This window comes from Marmota marmota, unplaced genomic scaffold, assembly GCF_001458135.2.
Source record: "Marmota marmota marmota unplaced genomic scaffold, marMar, whole genome shotgun sequence".
Classification (NCBI taxonomy): Eukaryota; Metazoa; Chordata; class Mammalia; order Rodentia; family Sciuridae; genus Marmota; species Marmota marmota.
This window is the reverse complement of record NW_025999982.1, coordinates 12,325,395-12,348,032: the sequence shown is the minus strand read 5'-3', so window position 1 is coordinate 12,348,032 and position 22,638 is coordinate 12,325,395. Positions and strand designations below refer to the sequence as shown.

The 22,638-nt window shown below is 32.5% G+C and overlaps 1 protein-coding gene across 3 annotated transcripts in view; it reads left to right on the top strand.

Moving 5' to 3' along the window:
- Supt3h (SPT3 homolog, SAGA and STAGA complex component) overlaps positions 1 to 22,638 on the top strand; it is a 460,033-nt gene that overhangs the window by 292,400 nt on the left and 144,995 nt on the right. For all 3 annotated transcript variants that reach the window (XM_048805405.1, XM_048805406.1, XM_015487372.2), the window contains 3 exons: positions 5,782 to 5,868; positions 9,118 to 9,208; positions 17,390 to 17,529. In XM_048805405.1, coding sequence (XP_048661362.1) covers positions 5,782 to 5,868; positions 9,118 to 9,208; positions 17,390 to 17,529 — 318 coding nt within the window. The remainder of the gene's footprint in view (positions 1 to 5,781; positions 5,869 to 9,117; positions 9,209 to 17,389; positions 17,530 to 22,638) is intronic.

Below are 22,638 nucleotides of genomic sequence, written 5' to 3'. Positions count from 1 at the left end.
TATCTTTTTTTTTTTTTTTTTTGCTACTGGGGATTGAACCCGTGGCCTTGTGCATGCAAGCACTCTACCAACCAAGCTATATCCCCAGCCCCAAAAGTCATCATTCTTTAAAGGAATGTAATGTCTAGACTTCTTATAATATGACAGTCCCAATATCTCAGATGAAGTCCCAGATTACTTAAAATATGAAGTATAAGGAAAACATGACTCATAACAAGGGGAAAAAATATTCAATAGAAGTTAACTCTGAGATGTCTCAGATGTCGAAATTATATAGACAAGGATTTTAAAGCAACTATTATAACTGTACTCAAGAACTAAAAGGAAACTTTAGAGCATTTGTTCTACCAAAATGAGAAAGTGCATTAAGAAAGATCAAAAGCTGAGATGAAGAAGGATCCAAAACAAGAATAGGAGAGTCTGGAGGGCTCCAGGTGAGATCTCATCTAAAAACAACAAAAAAAGCAAGAAATCCAAGTGTATTTCAAACTGTCAAATGTCTCCTATGAAATAGTATTAAGTTTACTGGGAAAAAAAAGTACAAGGAAAACCAAGAAGAAAACAAATTATAAAAGAAATTTAATCATAGTAGCCAACCTGTTTATAATGTTTACATATACATAATAATATAAATACTGGTGGTTAATTTGACAAAAATTACAATTTATAGGTAAGATCAGAATAAAAGGAAGAAGATGTTTAAATTTGGGGCATTTAAAAATTCTGAATATTTTTCACCTCTTGTAATAGTTGCAAATATATAAAACTGAAAATTAAAAGTTTATTTCAGAGATATAGACAACAAAAACAAGCTCAAAAAGTTGAAAATGTTTGCTGATGAAAGCAGGATTGTGGATTGGAAAGAAATATGGCAAGGTTCTCCTATCTGTCCTTAAAAAATTTATTGTATTATTTGATTTTTACTGTTATATACATTTTACCTTAGATACTAACTTTTTAAAATTGGAAGCTTAATACTTATAATACACATAGCATAGAGCCTAGTACAACTTAGGTACTTGACAAATGGGTGGGAGGGGAACAAGGGGGCATGGGTGTAGAAAAGATGGTGGAATGAGGTGGACATCATTACCCTAAGTACATGCATGAAGACACAAATGGTATGAATGTACTTTGTATACAACCAGAGATATGAAAAATTGTGCTGTATATGTGTAATATGAATTGTAATGCATTCTGCTGTCATATATAACAAGTTAGAATTTTAAAAATGAAAAATAGGTACTCAATATATACTAGCTATTATTATACCAAGATTATTAATTCTAAGAGTCATTCAAGTCCTAAAGTATCTGTTTTAAATGAAAGAGAATCATAAACCTACAAATCCAGAGAAGTTACTCACTGTATCTAAATGCATGCAGTTACTTGATAGTAAAACCAGAGTTGTAATATATATATTTTTTAACTCCAACTTCTTGAGTCACATTGTGGAAAATTCAGAGAGGACCTTTGAGGTTATTTGTGGCTGGTAAATATGGTTGTAAGCAGGACTGTCCTTTCATAGCCCAGGCTGGAATCTACCCTGGTTAGATAGTTTATGCTTGATAGATGGACAGATGGCTAGAAAGACAAATAATTCAGATCTGACAATAACTTAACCTAAGATCCTACCTTTTCATTATAATGAAACAACGCCTGTCTTTCACTATTTATCTTTACAAAGGAAAAGACCTAGGATTTGGGGAAAACATAAAGAAAAGAGATATACAACAGAAGCATTGTTGAGATGTACTATTTTCAATGTCTTAATAATTGCGGAATTTTCAGCTTAATTGTTGTATATTTAAAACCATATGAAACTCTAGAGAAATCTGTCTGCTGAATTTATGTGGGCCCCAGCTTCAATATAAGTGTATGGACTTCATGTAGCTCTTCCTTATATTATAGATAGAAAACTGAAAATCTTGGAGGGGAAAGTAGGTCGCTGACACTTAGCAAATAATTATAAACTGCCTTTGGGGGATTTGTTGTCCTAGACCTAGAAATTTTACTTGAAAGGGAATTGGGAGATGGGAGTGTTAGGAAGCTGGTTGAGGTAGATAAAAAAGAAACTTGGTAACAAGTACAATTAAAAGATTGTGCACTGAGCATTTACATTTTATGGTTAGGGTATGTGATAAACATTGTTATGTGAAGATAACCGTAGCTCTAATTTCTTTGAGAACATTATTTTGAAGCCTATATTTTAATAAGAACATGCGGCATCTTTTAAGAAGAATCAAGAATTTTCATAATTTGAATATACTACCATATTAGGATTCACACCGTTATAGAGGCCAAGTCCCAGAAGAGCCAACTTGTAGATACATAGTCTGAAAGTTGGTAGCCTCCAGACACAAGAAGAGGTGATATTTCTTTCAGGTGAATGCACACAGCAAAAAAAGACCGACGTCCCAGCTCAGTGAGGCAGAAACTATTTCCTCCTATGCAGCCTTTTCTACTCTATTAAGCTTATTCAGATGCTTGACTGTCTGGATGAGGTCTGTCCTCTTAGGAACGATGCTGTGGTTTGAATGTCCCCTCCAAAACTCATGTTTAAAATTACCACTGTAACAATATTAAGAGGTGGGGCCTATAGGGGTGACTAGGCCATGAGGACTCTACTCTCATTCATGGATCAATTCTCTTATCGTGGGAGTAGATTAATTATAGCGGGAGTAGACTAGTTATAGTGGGAGTGGGCTCCTAGATTAAGGATAAGTTTGGCCCCCACCCTTTCTGTGTCTTGTACATACTCACTTTTCTTTCCGTCATGTTATAATGCAGAATGAATGCCCTCACCAAATTCTAGCACCATGCTTTTGGATTTCACCACCTCCAGAACTCTGAGCCAAATAAACTTCTATGTTTATAAACTACCTCGCCTGTGGTATTACAGCATCAGAAAGTGAGCTAAAACTGGGCAGTCTGCTTTACATGGTCTATTTGCTGATTCACGTTAATCTCATCCAGAAGCATGCCCATAAACACACCCAGAATAATGTTTGACCAAATGTCTAGACACCCTGTGGCCCAGTCAAGGTGACACATAAAATTAACCATCATAAATACACAGACAGAAATTATTGGAGCTTAAATGTGGAATTATATGAGAGGAAAACAAAAAATGGAATGAAGATATAGAGGGAAAATCTGAGTCATTCCGGGTAAAGACCATTCTTATGTTAGATAATAGTGAATTATTTTGATCTCCAAATAAGAATTGAAGATGATATTTGAGTAAAGTCATCATAGCAGTTAAATTAGGATATTATGGGGCTGGAGTTTACTCAGTGGTAGAGTGCTTGCCTCATACGTGTGAGGTACTGGGCTCGATCCTCAGCACCTCATATAAATAAATGAATAAAATAAAGGTTCATTAACAACCAAAAAAAGTATTAACTTTAAAAACTTAGGATATTATGCTTAATAAATGTCTTAATGCCTAGCTTATATACTCATTAATAATATAAAACAACACCATATTTGAGGGAGATCATTTTAGCAGTTAAGATGAATAACAATTTGTAGGCATTGCAATTTAGAATCCAATAAGTTAAAGGTCCCCTAAGGTTTGCCAATCTGTTTTGTAAGATAGTGCTGTTATATTTGTTTTGCTCTTGCTGCTAGGTGTACATGGAAATTTTTAGAAGTATTCCAATGATAATACATATGTTGGTGTGGATACTTTATTTAGCTAATCCATTTGATCCCCTCCTTTGGTAGAGAAGAAAAGGTCAAATTACTTCATGGGAGAGTAATTTTGAAGCATGGGACACATCAGAACTGGACAGGCCCTGGTAAGATAAACTAGTGATAACTTTCAGTGCCAGTGGCATACTAACTAGACAGAGCCCTGGGCATTCTAGGGAGTGCTGCAGTGCTAATGCTAGTAAGAGTATTTTATTAGTTAAGAGTAATTAGAAAATCAGGTAGATAAATTTTGGCTGATAAACATGACAACTTTGGAGAAGGTGATTTATCATGTTGAACTCTCCTGTGTCTTTGTTTTCTATTTTCACTATCTTTCTGGTTGTACTGTTTAACACATTTGTACATTTTTATAAACTGACATTTTAAACAATGTGATAGAGATTATTTATATGTAGTATGGGCAAACCATTTATTAATTGGGGGATACATATTTCTCCTGATCCTTTCTTAGCATGAGTGAACTTACTTATATCTACGTATTGATTTTCAGTTTTCAAGAACATTACATTTAAGAACACGAAAAAGTTACTTAATGTACAATGCTGTCTCCTGGTTCTCTCTGTGTGTGCAGCCAAATGGATATGCAAACCCATGTTGTTCTACACACTGACTGCGTATATTTTAGCTGATAGAAATGTTTGTATTTGAAAAAGGATATGTATACATATTTTCCTGACACTTCCAGTTTTTAGAAAAAGTATGTTCATACATTCTTAAAAAAAAAGACTGTTGAGTTTATTTTTGGATAGATACATCATCTTTTAAAAAACCTTTTCCCCAAGATTTCTTTTTAAATGGTTAAATTTAAATTTCTATATTTAGGTAGGATTATGTTTATTATACCAACCACCAGTATCCAGGAAATTCAGTGGTAAATCTGACAATAAGGAGTTTATAGTCTGTTTTGTAGTCTATATATTTAGAGAAGGTTTGAAGCTTATTTAGTAAAATTGTGTTAACATTGAAGCTAAATTTCCTTAGCACAAATGCACTGTTTAATTTGTTATAATTGTTAAGATAACAGTGCCACTTTTAAAAGATTAGTTTAGGAATATGTATTAGATTTATTTCTTTTAAAGAAGAATGCATTCAAGAACAGCTTTGATATATAAAATGTTTATAATATTTCATATTGGATAAAGTTGCTTCAGTGTAATCAGCATGGCTTGATCATATTTGGAAGAAGTTACAGGCTCATTTTTGTAGTGTTTTCTCCAGCATCTTTATTTTTTTCAGATGGATGTATTTTATGTTCCTTCTAACTAATCAAAATAAGAAACTGAGTTTGTCTTTGCCAAAAAGTAGAACTATCATTTTTCACATTCTTTTATTTTCCAGGTCAGTTTCAAGTAAGATTGTGTTTCTAGGGCTTCTGAATTCCTGCAAACTTGACTTTGTAGATATAAAGGCCCAGATGAGCATTGCAAGGGGAATCTAACTTTTCATGCAGTATGTTTCGTGTTGTTGTGCATTCCAGATACAGTTAACTTTTTGTGTGCATGTGATTAGTGTGGAAAGAAATTAATGTAGTCCAGTATTATGATTTATGGACTGAATCCTTTCCTCACTGAAGACTTGCCAAAACTAAAAGTATTTTTTTTCCTTTGGTTATTAGAAACAGCTACTGTTTTTGTTGATCTTTTAAAGTTCTGAATGGGGCTATTTCAAATCATACCAGCATGGGAGCTCAGATTAATAATATACTTATTCAGCTAGTGATACTGAGTGAAACCATTGCTCACATGGGTATGAAGGATAAAATTTCATAAAATTATTTTCAGGTGCATTAATGTATTTCTGGAAGCTGTGTATGATTTTTTCTATTGCATGAAAGAAATCAAGGATTTCTGTTTATTATATCAGTTACAGGTGGGCTCATAATTTAATTGCATTTTTTATATCTTAAAACATAGGGTATTTTGCTTTTAAAAGCAATAATGTGATTGCTGAATTACTCCCAAAGGTTTTTAGTTCTTAGTATATTTATCTCTCTTAAGAAATCATAATTATACTGTGTTTAATTTATATTACTGAGAAAAATTCCTAAATTTCCTTTATTAATAGTTACAGCAAGCTGCTGAAGTTTCTCAGCTGCGGGGAGCAAGAGTAATCTCTCCTGAAGATCTTCTGTTTTTGATGCGCAAAGATAAGGTAACATAAAACAGTTTCATTGTGTTAAGATGCTAGTCCTGGTGTTTAATTGAACTCATAAGGAAACTGTGTCCTTACTATATAGCTTTTCATTTCGAATCATAACTATCAAACTGATGTTTTAGTCTATAGTTTACACACCAGAATAGATATACAGGGAGAAAGGCACATATGTAAAGACACTTGTGTCAAAATGTGCTTACAACTAATCCTCACTTATCCTTACATGTCTGTGTAGGTATTTTCTTTTCGTTTTGCTTTTTGTTTTAAGTACTGGGGATTGAACCCAGAGATGAACCCACATAGCAATATCCCTAGCTCTTTTTATTTTTTATTTTGAGACAGGGCCTCAGTAAGTTGCTTAAGGCCTTGCTAACTAAGTTGCTGAGGCTGGCCTCACACTTGTGATTGTCCTACTTCAGCCTCCCAAGTCACTGGGATCACAGGCATGTGCCACCACACCCAGCACAATTTCTATTTTTTATAAACATCTCCTTTTCCTATTTAAACTCTTGGTATTAAAATATTCACACTGCTCTTTGTCTAATTTTATAATTATTTTCCAAGTGTAGCTATTTGAAAATAATTTATAATATTTAATATGTTTTAGTTAATCATCTCTTAGTTAATAAAAAATATAAAGGGAGAAAAATAATGACTTCACTCTCAAGAGATTATGTTCTGGTTTAAGAAATCTTTATGATTTGAAGAACCACTTTGAGGCTTACCAGAATTTCAGAGTTGTGTGATTTAGATGGAGAGTCTGAAGGATTTGTTGAAGTTGGGATTTCTAAGGTGAAGCTTTCGCAGTCCTGCAGACATGACCAAATAACCCAGGGTGTTGGTTCAGTAATCAAGGCAAAATATGATTAGTATGGTGACTGGAAATGAGAAGGAAGAACTCAGATAAAAGTAAGAATTTGCAAGATTTGTTCACTCTTTTTTAAAACTTGGGAGATTTTTAAGGAGAAATTCACATCAAGTACTACATAGAAGTGGTGCTGTGAGGAAGAAGCCTTGATTGCTATTGGCAGCAAGGAGACCCTAGAGCAGAGATTCTTTATAAAAACAGCTGGGAAACTACAGAGTTAGCATTAGTACCTTGTAGAACATTTTGTCAGGTTTTTGTTTCACTAGTGGAAATAACAAAAGATCAGTACATCCTACATTCCACTCCAACATTTTTTCTTGCCCTTTTGTGGAAATCAAATTTTAAATCATATTTAAGCTTCAGAAATATATACCATTTGAAACTACTTTCTACAGTTCAAAAGGAATCTTTTTACCAACCAAAGACATAGGTCTTAGGTGATAGTTGCCAGTTTTCTCATCTTTCTCTTCAGCATAATAATTTTATTTATACACTGACATGTTTCAAGAATTTAAAGTAGATTACCTAGGTGAACTATCAGATAAAACAAAATGAAAATACCAAGTGGAATCAGAACAAAGAGAAAAGAAGGGTAGCCATCCATGGACAGGTGGGTTTTTTCCTCTTAATAATTTCTAGTTTTGCTAGACGCAGTGGCGCACACCTGTATCCCAGCAACTCGGGAGACTTAGACAAGAGGATCACAAGTTCAAAGCCAGCCTTAGCAAAAGTGAGGCGCTAAGCAACTCAGTGAGACCCTGTCTCTAAATAAAATACAAAAAAAGGGCTGGGGATGTGGCTTAGTGGTCGAGTGCCCTGAGTTCAATCTCTGGTACCAAAATTAATAATAATAATAATTTCTAGTTTACATTCAAGCAGTAGTTATTGACTGCTATGTTTTACATATTGACTAAGCAGCTTCACCTTGTTTCATGAATTCCTCACAATAGGCATGTTAGGGAGGTACTTTTCTTACTTTCCAAATGAATAAACTGAGATTCACAGGTTATGTTCTACTTCTGGCTATGCTGAACTTTGGTTGTAAGACCAATCTTTACCTCTGTTTTCCTGTATATAAAATAATAATTATATTTGTCTATGTCTCAGGGCTATTGAAATGCTTGTGAATAGCTTTGCAAAATGTGGTACATTTCAGTTATTATTAGAAATCTTGGACGAGGGAGCCAGGCATGCTGGCACTTGCCTGTAGTCCCACCTACTTGGGAGCCTCAAGGCAAGAGGGAAGACTGAATGTTCAAGGCCTGCCTGGGTATTTTATAGCAAGACCTTGTCTCAAAAATAGAAAAGGACTGGTGATATAGCTCAGTGGTGGATCACTTGCCTAGACCAAGGCCCCAGGTTCTATCCTTAGCACCACAAAACAAAATGAAAGAAAGAAAGAAAGAAAAAGAAGAAGAAAAGAAATCCTAAACCTGAAGGTCAGGAATCAGTCACAATATCTTCTGAGTGTAAACACAAAACAGATTACTGCTACGTATTACCAGTCACTTTTATTTTTTTTTAATTTTTTTTCAATGTGTAAACATACCACATTTTTTTTTATTGGTTGTTCAAAACATTACAAAGCTCATGATATATCATCTTTCATACATTTGACTCAATTGGGTTATGAACTCCCATTTTTACCCCAAAAACAAATTTCAGAATCACATCGTTACACACTCACATTTTTACATAATGGCATATTAGTGACTGTTGTATTCTGCTACTTTTACCAGTCACTTTTAAAGTTAAGTGATATTGTAGTTTTCTAATAAATCCGAAGAAGGCCATCATTAATATCTAACTATCATTCATGAGCTTTAAGTTTTTTAAAAATAGTTTCTCAGGTTACAGAATAGTTTCACGAAAATATTATACATAAACCAATTCTTCTGGTGAAAAGATCTCAGATGATAGAAAAAATATATGTAAAGGATACATATATTTTTTAAAACAATTGTTATAAATCCATTATCTAGATGTTTATGAGTCACTTTTTAAAAATAAAAATTTGTGTATAAAAATTCTACAGCATAAGGATACTTACGTTAGTATGGCAAATGTGGTATTTATTACAATCTTCAAAAAGAATTTTAAAACTTTTTATAAGACACACAAAAAATACTTATTGTGATTCTGGAACATCTGGATACTTGCATAAGACAGGTAATTTTAAAACTACTTTTTATTTTGGGATTTATATTTCATTTAATGACTACTTATTTATTTTATAGAATTATTCTATAGATTGCTGTATTTTCTCCAGTGATTCTGGGTTACTGGTTTATTAAATTTTATTAATCATAGTAGTCCTTATTAAATAAAATGAATATGTATGTAAGTTTTATTATTTACTTATTTCATGTTTTTAATAGAAAAAGCTTAGAAGACTACTAAAATATATGTTTATTCGAGACTACAAATCAAAGATCGTCAAAGGCATAGATGAAGATGATCTTCTAGAAGGTAACCAAAACAAAACACTAAGATAAAAAGAGTAGCTGTGACACATGTCTGTTGAATGACACATTTTTTCAAAGTTAATGTCAATATCCCCTTCATATTAGGATATATATATACACTATTAAAAATAATACAGTTTGGAAATTATCCAAATATTTAGTTGTTGGCAGTTTAATATTGTGGTTTTCTATTTAGATGACTTCATCAGAGTTTATTTCCTTTTAATAATTTGTGTACTGTTTTATATCAGAAAATCATGACACAAAGAAAATTGTATTGATTCGATATAATTGGTTTTTGCAAGAGTGATTTTTCTGTGGTGGCTTAGAGAGCCAGAAAAATTTTGTATTTCTGTGTGTTTAGTTTTGAAATTGACATGTACAGGTTTTATTTATTTGTAATAAAATGTATCTGATGTTTTATAATATAAAGTCACCTCATTCTGGTCTATTTCTAACAAAAAGCATAATAACAGCTGGGTACAGTGTTGCATACCTGTATTCTCAGTGGCTGGAGATGATGATACAGGAGGGTCAGCATCAGCAATTTAGTGAGGCCCTAAGCAACTTAGTGAGACCCTATCTCAAAATAAAATATTTTAAAAAGGGCTGGAGATGTGACTTAGTGGTTAAGCACCCCTGGGTTAAATTCTCAGTACCTTCCCTCCACCCCCCCTAAAAAAAGGTAATACAAAGTAGAAAATTTTCTTCCTCTGATCTTTTGAAATCATTTCCTATTTTAGAATATTTAGTAAAATATTAATGTTGCAAAATCAAATATTACTAAGTTGAAAATAGATAAGTACTTATTACTGAATAAAAATAAATTCATAGGCTTTATTTAGAAATAAAACTTATTTAGAAATGTCTTAAGAAATAATTATTATATATATAATTATTATATATTATATATAATAATTATATATATAATTATTATATTATATATATTATATTTATTTCTAAATATTTTGTGAAAGAATCCATTTTTAGAAATAGCAAACTATTTTAGAAATAGTTTTATTGATTATAGTCATTATACAATTGTGTCCATTTCTAATAGATAAATTAAAAATTAAGAAACTGACAAAATACTAGCTAATGAATATTTCCAAAAACTAAGGTTAACAATTTTGAAAAAGAACCAGTTATTTTCATTTTCTGTCAACAAATGATGTGAAATAGCCTTGAAAAAAAATGTTTCTCATTAAATATATTACACAGTATCCCATATTTAACACTACAAAATTTTTATAAAATTTAATTCTGGAAAACTGTTGTCAAGTGAATTTAAAGTTTCCTTTTATTGGCTGCTTAAAGAATACAAACTTGGAGTAAAATAGACATGGATTCCAATCAACCCCACATATTCCTCTGTATGTGACCTGTAGAGTCAGTTTTCTTATTTCTAAGAGGAAATTGTGCTTCTTAACATGTAAATTCTTTTGAGAGTTCAACATAATATTCTAAAAGCATTTGATACATGTGTGTCACTGAATAAATGATAGTTAATACCATGCTTTGAATACCTAGAAACTTAGACTAATAAGACTACTATTCAGTTTTGCTAATACCAGAATTTGATCTGATGTGCTCTTTTTATTTATTTGAAATCATTCCTCTTAATCTTCATTTATAAGCTCCAATTTTGTGTATCTTTTAAAAAGTCCACTATTTTTTTTTAAAGTTGATATTGGCCAGCTGCAGTGGTGCATGTCTTTAATTCCAGCTACTAAGGACGCTGAGGCAGGAGGATCACAAGGTCAAGCCCAGCCAGAGCAACTTAGGGAGATCCTGCCTCAAAATTAAAAAAAATAATAATAATAAAATAAAAAAATTAAAGGCTACGCAATATAGCTTAATGATAAAGTATCCCTGAGTTCAATCCCTAGTACCAAATATAAGAAATTTAAAAATTCTAAGACAGCCTTCTGTGAAGACCCAACAAACAACATCATACTTAGTGGTGAAACACTGGGTACTTTATTTCCTGAGATCCAGAATAAGACAAGGATGTCCACTTGTGCCACTTATATGTAACATTGTGTAGGAGGTTTTAGCAAGGGCACTTAGGCATAAAAAGAACAAAGGACATCCATACTGGAAAGGAAGAAGTAAAATTATCTCTATTTATAGATTACATAGTCTTATATATAGAACATTCTTAAGAAACCCACTAAAAACTGTTAAAGCTAATAGAAAAGCTTAGCAATTTTGTTTTGTTTCTGTTTTTGTTTGAAACTGGCAATTGAACCCAGGAATGCTTTACTACTGAGTTACCTTCCTAGCCCTTTTGATATTTTATTTTGAAATAGGGTCTCAAGTTGCCCATGTTGGCCTCAAACTCATGATCCTCCTGCCTCATTCTCCCAAGTAGCTGAGATATGGGAAACTCAGTGAGTTTTGATCATACAAATATATAAAAATCAAGCAGATTTTGATAAATTGGCAATGAACCCTCCAAATATGAAATTAAGAAAACAGTGCAGTTTGCAGTAGCATCAAAAAGAACAAAATATTTTGAAATGAATTTTACCAAAGACCGCTAAGCTTCTACATTGAAAATTACAAAATATTGTTCAAAAAAAGGAGGACTAGATTAAAATAGGCATCCTGTGTTTATTGATTGGAATACTTAATATTGTTAAGGTGGTAGTACTCCTCAACTTGATCTATGGATTCCACCTGCTTTTGGTAGAAATGAGCAAATTGATTTTATCATTCACATGAAACTTTCCTATTCTGGCATAAAATGACCCATTTTTTAAGATAATCAGGACTCAAAATAGGTAAAACAGTCTTGACAAAGAACAAAGTCAGAGGATTCATGCTTACTGATTTTAGCTCCTACAAGAATCAAGACAGAATGGTACTGACAAGAGGATAGACATATTGGTCATAAATGAATAACCATTTGGAATAAATTGAAATTGAGAAACCAGAAAAAGCCTTCACATTTAGGGTCAGTTGATTTTGACAAGGGCTTCAAATTAATTTAATGGGGGGAAAATAGTCATTTCATTTCAACAAATGGTGCTAGAACAACTGGATATCTACATACAAGAAAAAAAAAATGACTGGTTCCTAACAAAGTATACAAAGCCTAACTCATGATGGAACTAAATGTAGGAACTCAGACTATAACAAATTCTTAAAAGGAAATTTTGACTATTCCACAAATAATACTCTTTTCATAAAAAGCCAAGAGTTCAGAGAGAGGAAGAAAGGATGAGGCAAACATTTTTTCACAGGTCTGTTGGTGGGGAATGGAAACAGGGAAAATGAAAGTGTTCTGAAAGTCTTGCACTGAATTGTGGGTAAGACTAGGAAAAAAAATATTTTATTGGGGAAATGTTACCTCTTGTTAGAAGTATACTCGATAATTTCTTTTAAATAATAGTTTGAACTATATTGTTTAAATATGTTTAAGTAATGGGTCTAAGTAGAAGAAGGGGAGGTCAACATTATGAAAATGGAAAAATAGAAGGTAACCATGAAGAAAATGGAGAATTTTTTACAATTTTAAATTAACATAAGAAAATGGAAGGATTAGCAACATAACCAAACCAGTAAAAATAAAGGAAAAGGAGGAAAAATGTAAGATAAATGCTAAACATGAAGTAAGAGAAAATAATAAAAATCAGTTGTACATTGGTCATCACATTAAATGTAAATGGATTGAATTCTTCAATTACAAGACAAATTGCAAACAACAGCAAAAAAATGGGAAGCTCAAAGTTGTAAATAATGAAATGAACAAATATTAGCAGGAGGGACAATATTAACATGCAAGGTAAAATTAAATATTAAAAGCTCCAAAAGGATAAGTTGAATATTATAATTGTAGAAGACAGAAATTTTGGAATAGTAGACCTTAACAATAAATTAGCAAACTATCAACATATGCTAACCTACCTTGTTAAGTTGACCTCTACAATGAAAACTACAGAAAACTAAACAAAGGAACTGAAGAACACCTTAGAAGTTGAAAATATCTCCCAGATTCTTGGATAGGCATAATTAATTTTGTCAAAATGGCCAAAAGCTCTGTACAGATTTAATGCAATTCCTATCAAAATTCCAATGATGGTATTCATAGTAATAGAAAAATCAGTCATGAAATTCATTTTGAAAAATAAGAGGCCCAGGATACCAAAGTAATCATTAGCAAGAAAAGTGAAGCAGGAGACACCACAATACCAGACCTTAAATTATGCTGCAGAGCTGTAGTTACAAAAACAGCATGGTATTGGCACCAAAACAGACATGAAACCCAGTGGTACAGAAGAGAAGACACAGAGACAACCCACATACAGTGATTTCATACTAGACAAAGGGGCCATAGACAAAGGGCCATAAATAAACGTTTGAGAAAAGATAGCCTCTTCAACAAATGGTGCTGGGAAAACCGGAAACCCACATGTATCAAAATGAAATTAAACTCCTATCTCTCACCCCATGCAAAATTCAACTGAAAGTGGATCAAGGACCATTAGACCAGAGACCCTGTACCTACTGGAAGAAAAAGTAGGCCGAACTCTCCATCATGTTGGCTTAAGAACCAAATTCCTCAACAAGACTCCTAAAGCACAAGAAGTAAAATCAAGAATCAATAAATGGGATGGTATCAAACTAAAAAATTTCTTCCAGCAAAGGAAACAATCAAGAAGGTGAAGAGAGAGCGTACAGAATGGGAGAAAATCTTTGCCACCTGCACCTCAGAGCATTAATCTCCAGGATATATAAAGAACTCAAAAAACTTAGCACCAGAAAACAAACCAACCAACCACGAATAACCCAATCAATAAATGGGCAAAGGAACTGCACAGGCACTTCACAGAAGAAGAAATATGACTGGTCAACAAATATATGAAAAAATGTTCCACATCACTAGCAATTAAAGAACTGCAAATTAAAACCGCTCTGAGATTCTATCTCAACTCTAGTCAGAATGGCAAGTTTCAAGAACACAAGTAACAATATATGGTGGCAAGGATGTGGGGGAAAAGGCTCACTCATACATCACTGGTGGGACTGCAAATTGGTGCCACCACTCTGCAAAGCAGTATGGAGATTCCTCAGAAAACTTGGAATGGAACCACCAACTCACAAATGGAACTCACTCACTCACCCAGTTATCCCACTCCTTGGTATACCCGAAGGATTTAAAATCAGCATATCATAGTGACATAGCCACATCAATGTTTATAGCAGCTCAATTCACTAAGCTATGGAACCAATCTTGGTGCCCTTCAACAGATGAATGGATAAAGATAATGTAGTACCTATACACAAGGGAATAATATTCAGCCGTAAAGAACAATGAAATTATGGCATTTGCTGGTAAATGGGTGGTACTTGAGACTATCATGCTATGTGAAATAAGCCAATGCCAAAAAAACCAAAGGTGGAATGTTCTCTAATATGCAGATGCTAACACACGATAAGGGGGCAGGTGAAGAAAAGAAATTCATTGGATTAGACAAAGGGGAATGAAGGGAAGGGAGGGAGAATGGCAATAGGAAAGATGGCAGAATGAATTGGATATAACTTTCCAATGTTCACATATGCATAAGAGCAATGTAACTCTACATTAGGTACAACCACAAGAATGGGAAGTTATACTGCATGTATGTATAATATGTCAAAATATGCTCTACTATTATGTTTATCTAAAAAGAACAAATTAAAAACAAAATAGATACACTTATAACTTTTATTACCCTGGAATGTCTGCATTATTTTTTCCAAAATGTTCACAGAATATTTACAGAAATTCTTTGCCAATTGACCACAAAGATTACCTTTACAAATTAAGAGTAGATCTTTGATAGGAATCAATTCACTGATGTTAATTCAATACAATTCTAAAAAATAATAAAATCCCAGTATCTTAACTACTTAGAAATTAAGAAATGTATTCCTAAGTAATATTAGAACGAACACAAGTATTTTAAAAAGCAATGAATAGCAAAATGTTTTGTACAACCATCTGTAGGATTTAATGAGAGCAATCCCAAGTGTTGAAATAGGGGGAAACTTGTCAAATTTGACTATCAAAACTAATAAAATTAGGAACAAACACAACAAGAAATGAAAATGTAATTGAAGGGCATTAAATATGTCAGTTTATCCTAAATTAAGTTTTAAAAAGTTTTTTCCTAGAATTTTGTAAAAATATGCTTAGGTTTCTATGGGGGAAATAAATGTTCCTATGTAGCTAGGGATCGCATAAAGTAGAAGAATAAGAGTGTATATAAAGGGTTGCAGTTGAAGCTCAGTGGTAGAGTGTTTGCCTAGCAGATGTGAGGCACTGGGTTCGATCTCAGCACCACATAAAAATAAATAAATAAAATAAATGTATTGTGTCCATCTACAACTAAAAATCTATATATATTAAAAGATATTTTAAAAAATGTATACGAAGCCTGTGGTGTCACTGAAGACTAAACATAAAGATGAGAGAAACAGAGTAAAAGAATCTAAGATATATAAGAATTATAAGATGTGGCAAAAGTTTTCTAAAATATAAAAATGTATATTAATGGTACTGTACCAGTGATACTGACTGCTTGGGAAAAAATAAAAGTGAACCTACAATATTACCATACACCAATAGATTATAGATGGATTAAAGATGAAAATCAGAAAAAACAAGACTTAAAATCTGAAAAGAAAACTTAGAACGTTACATATACAGTATATAGGTGTGGAGAAAAGTCATCTTAAATAAAAGACGAAATGTGACCATGTAAAAATGTTAAAACTCTTCTATTGCCAAAGATGCCCCCAGATCCATAGAAAAATGAAGGGCTATTTTTCACTCACTCACATTGTAAAAGGAAAATATAAATGAGCCCTTTTAAATTAGCAAGAAAAAGACCAAAACAGTTGAAAGTGAACATTGATTAAAAATAGAGAGTAAATAGGGGCTGGGGATAAAGCTTCATACAAAAGGCCCTGGGTTCAATTCCCAGCACCACACAAAAAAAAAAAAAAGAGAGAGAGAGAGAGAGAGAGAGAGAGAATATAAAGGCTTATTCAGACAACTGAGAAAAATGAGGAAATAAATAAATTGATTGGTAATTAGGGAAAGTAAATTTTACTTTTCCCATGGCAAAAATCTAAATCAAAATGTGTGCCTGTCAACAGGATTGGTTGAAAAGCTTTGGTGTATATATACCATAAAATATGGTGCAGACCTTTTAAAGGAATCTGAGCTATACCAGTAGGCTGGGAGGGAGTTTTTCTCTCCCATCAACTAAGAAACATGAACAGAACCCTTTTCTAAAAAGAAAACGTAAATAAAAGGCCTGTAAATGAATGTGTTTATATGAGTGTAGGAGCAGGGAAAAACATGGATGGGTGCAAACTGGATGGTTAATGTGGGTCATATCTATCTGGAATTTGAGATTGGCTGATAAAAGGGAAGGAAGTGGGGACATTGAATTAAAGAAAAACCACTTGAAGAGGCAACATTTCACTTATGGATATTTACGAAAACTTTTGAAAATAAAGTTTTTAACAAAAATAATAAAAGTGAAGAAAAATGATTTATGGACCTAAGAGAATAAAGTGAATTCTCATATCTATATAGCTATTAAAACACATTTGATCCATGAACTTTACCTTGTCAAATTGTTCAAATATCTCATAATTATGCTTTTTAATAAGTTTTCCTTTTGTTATTCATTTGTTATTTATTTTGCTGTTATCTTTGTTGCATAAAAATTTATGTTAATTCTCCTTTTATTATCAGATGCTATCCTACTCTACCTCATTTAGTGCTCTTGGTCATGACTACATTTTGTAACAAAATATTACTAGTGACTGTGTTTACCTCATATATTCTTACTTTTCCCTTTTTTCTATTATTTGTTTCACAAGTATCTACTATAAATAGTATATAACCGTATTTTTTTCTGAATCTTTAAAAAGTAATTATATAACCCTTTCACAATTACTATAGTAATTAATAACTTGATTTTATTCTTTTGATCTGATTGTGATGTATATAGATGATTTAATTCTATATGACTTCCACATTTATTTTGGATACAAGAATTCTCCTTTCAAAGATAATTGTGAGAGAATTCCAATTCTGAATTTCATGTATTTAATAAATGCAATGGTTGATGCAGACAAACTTACTGAGACTATTTTTCTTTCTTCTGTGATATTCATGAAGATAAACTAGGTGGCAACAGTAACACAAACAAAAGACAAAAAATTGCTCAGGACTTTCTCAACTCTATTGACCAGACAGGAGAACTTCTGGCAATGTTTGAAGATGATGAAATTGATGAAGTTAAACAAGAAAGAATGGAGGTATAGTACATGCTTCTCTTTTTACAGTAATGTAACAATCATCATGGTGCTTGTATATTTGGTTCTTGTATTCTTCAACTGTTTTCTGAAATCCCCAAATCAATTGTTTTATGTCTCATGGCAGCAGTATACGGAGGAGTAAGGTCTGGAGAAAGATTCAGACATTGCCTTTTCAGTTGAGTTCAGGAAATAGCTTAGTGTTTCTCTGTTTCTTTAAAAGTGAGTAGGTTTCCCTAATCTGGATCTGACATTTGCTGGGTTTTATTTCATTAAAAGTTGTATATAATTAATCATTTACTTATTTTTTGTTATAAATTATCTAGTTGTATTTGGGGCAGAGGTAATTTTTACTGCTTTTGTTTTGGCCTGTAGAGTGCAGAGATGTTTTTTAGACTGTTTCTTATAGGCTGTGATCAGCCTCATCAGTTAAGATAGTATCTAAAGCAATTGCATGTTTTATATCACTGTAACACAAAGTTAGTGACATATAGTTGGATTCCATAGATTTATTGTAACAATGAAGAAGAAAACATATGTCTTCTACTTATTTTAGCTATCTATAAATAAAATTGGTTCTTTAAATATACTTCAATAAAATTAAGAGTAATAATTTTGTCTGCATGCCTTCCAAACTGCAAGTTATATTCTTATTATAATACTTTTACATGTAAGACATCCCAGTTTTTCTCTTTTCTTTAAATTGGGCAAGAGAGGTAATTCCAGAATTCCAAAAGATGTTGCTAAATGCCTACATTATCATACACTTTATCTATACATGCTAAAAATATATTATTTCATGTTAAATTCTGGAGGAAGTCCAATAGACATAATGCTTTAAGTACTGTAACAACCTTCTTTAAGGAATTAGTATGCTTAGATCATGAACTGTGATCTAAAGGCAATGTTCTTTTAGGTATCAATTACTTTAGAAATGTGTGGTTATCTTGGTTTGGGGCAACTGCAAATGGTTTTAGTTCAACTTTGCCTTGGGCCAAAAACATGCTAAGTTGTCCAAAACAGATGATAAACATGCATTTCTGGTGTCATTATGACCTAAACAGGATATGATTGTTTAGTGGCATGGTTTTGTTTATGATGTATTATGTAGAGAGAAAATCTTGTTTAAGCTTTATTTTTAAAATATTTTATATTATAAAAATAGCCATTAAAAGTCATTAAGGAAAGGGTCTACATAAAACAATTAAAATTGAACAAGTAGCTTTTCAAGTTTGATGTGAAAATTTTAGCTAACCAAGCTTGTTGCCCAGAAGGGGATTCCACAATCAATGAGGAAGAGAAGAAATGGAGCATTTTGTAACTCTGAGCTCATGCTTGGAAAATCAAGTCAGTAAGGTTACTAGTTAAAATCAATAAAACATTTGGAATTTAAGATTAGAAAAATCTTGAGCACTTACATAGTCTGTATACCACTTCCCTATGTTATATTGGATAATAAAACATCAATAGTTAATAAAAATAGTGGAATTCTGCTTCATCTATACAATAAGCAAGAGATTAACAGCTTAAGTTCTTAAAACTAAAATCTTCTGTAACTCAGACAATAAAAAATAGTTTTGATATTCTGCTCATCCATATAACAGAGTGCATCTGAATAAAATGTGATGGACTTGTAGACATAACTGTAGACAGTAGAAAGTGGAACTTTTAAGAGCAGAGGCCTTGCCTGCTTCTAATTTGACAAGTTACAGTTTCAAGAGTAAACCACAACTGTGGCAGTCCATCTGAAACCACTTTGGAGTCACAGACTGCAATCTCTTGCTTTTAAAGTGCAGTAGAATAATCATTCTTGGCATCATTGAGTGATTTGATTTTCCTCTAAGTATCACTTGGAGTCACAAAAACTATTTACTATCTTCTCTAGAATGTATGAAAATGGTATAGACCTACCAACCATGCCTACTTTGGGTTCTTTTTGTTGTTGTTGTTGATGTTTCATTAGTTTATTTAAATTAAGAGAGAAAAACTTTTATAGACATAAAATCTAACTTGGGACTCCAGTTTTGTCCCAAAACATTGAGCAAGCATACAGAAAACCGAATGGCTTATTTGCTATGGTTTTCAGCTGATATGTGTGTGCCTGCCTTTGTGTTTCACTCCTAATGTACTTCATTACTATTAAGTATTATGTGACATGAAATATGAAAAATGTCTTACTTTTACTTCCTTTTACCTTGCTAGTTCATCATCAAGATAGCTAATTAATTCCTACCTTGTTCATTGGCCTCCAGCACCAAATTTCTTAACACTTGAGTATATCTTTAGTAGAGATACATAAATATGATCTTTGAAGAGCCTCTCAGATTATCAAATAAAAATTAAAAAATGTTCAGAGTCATTTTTAGTGTCTTTGAAGGAGTGCGAAGTATAAGCTGGAAAATGATAATCATAATAATAAATAAAAATACAGCTCTCTTCCAGCTACCCCTTATTATACCTATTCCCCTCCTAAATGAGGCAGGTGTGCTCTGACGTTGATAATGTTTTGTTATTTAATTTTTAAAATTTTAATCAAGTAAATGGACTGTGTAAACCAGAAGCTTAGAAAAAAAGGGAGAAGTATTGTCATTCACAGAACATTTCTACCTAAGATGCTGCTACTCTGCTTATGGAGGAACCTGAGAAACTCAGGTTTACCATTGGCAAAGTAAATTATCTAGCTACTGAGTTCGCAGAGGGCATGTAAACAGTGGACACTTTAAAAACTTAAGTAAACTGTGCCTTCACTCCTGTCTTCAAATTGATTATAAGTATTAGAGAGCAAGAATTATAACTTACTAGAGAAAGTGGTCTTTAAACAGGTTAGGGTGCAGAAAATCCTGTGTCTATTTATGTTAAGTCAGTGGCTTCATACTTTAATCTGGAAAGAAAGCAGAAAGGTGGAAATAAAATTTAAGGCAGCTTTTTTTTTTTTTTTTAATAAACCCAGGGGAGCTCTATCACTGAGTTATATCCCCAACTCTTTCTTATTTTATTTTATTTTTAATTTTGAGACAGGGTCTCTAAGTTGCTGAGACTGGCTTCAAATTTGCAGTCCTCCTGCCTCAGCATCCCAAGTAAGTGGGATTATAGTCATGTGTCACTGTACCAGACCTAAAAGTTTTTTTTTTAATAACCTTAATATTGAGTAATATTCTTGATGGCTATTTGAATTTGCTTAACCTGAAATGAAATGGCTATCAGTTTTTAAAACAAGCTTGAATGATAAGAGAAACTCGGCACATTGTTCAACTGTGCCTCAAGTATTATGGGGTTGTGATCCTTAGGGATTTTCCGTCCCAAGCTTATGAAATTTTAACAGGTAAATGAACTAGAAAATACATCAAAGAAATAGGAGGAGTAAATGGCTATGAAAGTTCTCTATCTTCTTCTATTTTTCAAGTGTCTTCTTTCTTTTAGTCCCTATTTCTACCTGTGATGATATTTATTAATTATGAAGGAAAGGAAAATAAAATGCTTTTAAAATCAAAGAGTCCAAATATACCTTAAATAAGAATAACACAAAAGAAAAAACACTAATTCCAGTTTAGATAAACATTTACAAATATCAAAAAATTAAAAGGTTGATTTAAAAACTGAAACTCAAAAAATATTAATAATTTAAATGTGTGTGGCATTAAGAAATTAAGACAGGGTTGAGGTTGTAGCTCAATACTAGAGTACTTGCTCAGCATGTATAAGACCCTTGGTTCAATTCCTAGCACTGGAGAGAAACAAGAGAAAGAAGAAAGAGAAAGAAATAAGAAAGAGCCAGGCACAGTGGTGCATGCCTGTAATCCCAGTGGCTTGGGAGGCTGAGGCAGGAGGATCGCGAGTTCAAAACCAGCCTCTGCAAAAGTGAGGTGCTAAGCAACTCAGTGAAACCCTGTCTCTAAATAAAATATAAAATAGGGAAGGGGATGTGACTCAGTGGTGGAGTGCCCCTGAGTTCAATCGCTGGTACCCCCATCCCCCAAAAAAAAGAAAGTAGAAAGACTAGGAAGATGTATGTAGTTTATATATATATACAGTTTTATATAAATATATACACCTATGTCCATGTAGATGTAGTATATAGGATTGTAAATCATTTGACTAGATTTTTTTTCCATATTTTTATTGGTGCATTATAGCTGTATATAATGCTGGGATTTGTTGTTACGTATTAGTACATGCATACCCTATAAAGACTAGTTTATTTTTAAAGGTAAAAGAACAGTCAGAGGTATATCAGACAGCCCCAAATGCTAATGTTAACAACATTAGTTTCAGTGAAAAGAGAATTTAAAGAGAAAAGCTTTTAAATGGAATAAAGACAGTGATTTTATATTACTGAATGATGTTGCCTATATTGAAAATAAATATAAATCCCAGAGCATTCAACATAACAAAAAAACTTTGGGTAGTTCAGAAAGGTCACAGAAATGCATTTGTGGTAGAGACTGGAACATACCATTCCTGATCTTTAACAGATTGATTCATGGGAAATAAGATTCAAATAAATATCTATCTGCTGAATATGTGTAAATTTTATAAATAAGCAACAGTTTTAAAATCTTATTCAGGTAGCTCCAAAGAGTCCCTGAGGAGTAGGTGGCCCCTACCTAACCCCCACACCTTCTTTAATCATCATTCTACAGTTTAATGTAATGCCTCTTCATCTCATCAGTGAGGAAACTGTTTGTCTACTGTTTTAATTGATAAACTATTTCAACTGTCCATAAGAAGAGTCAACAGAGGATATGATTCATCAAAAGAGCATATTGCTATGTGTGGTTATTTTAAGGGTAATTTTTATTCAAATGATTTTAAAAGTACTTTATGAAATTATTATTCAGGAAATGCTAATAGAAGTACCTCAAGGACTTCATAATTCTAGCTATACAGGGCAGCATTAATGTAACTTACTATGTTTTTCTGACCTAGAAGCTACAAAAATGGTAGTATTATTTAGTTGTAGAAGAACTCAAAATTTTACATACAAGATTTAGCTCTGACTTCTATTTGTGACTTTGTATTTGCTATCAAGTTATATTTTATCCATATCTATCCTATTATAGTAAAGGTAAATACAAATCACAGGAGAAATAAAAATAATGAGCATAAGATAAC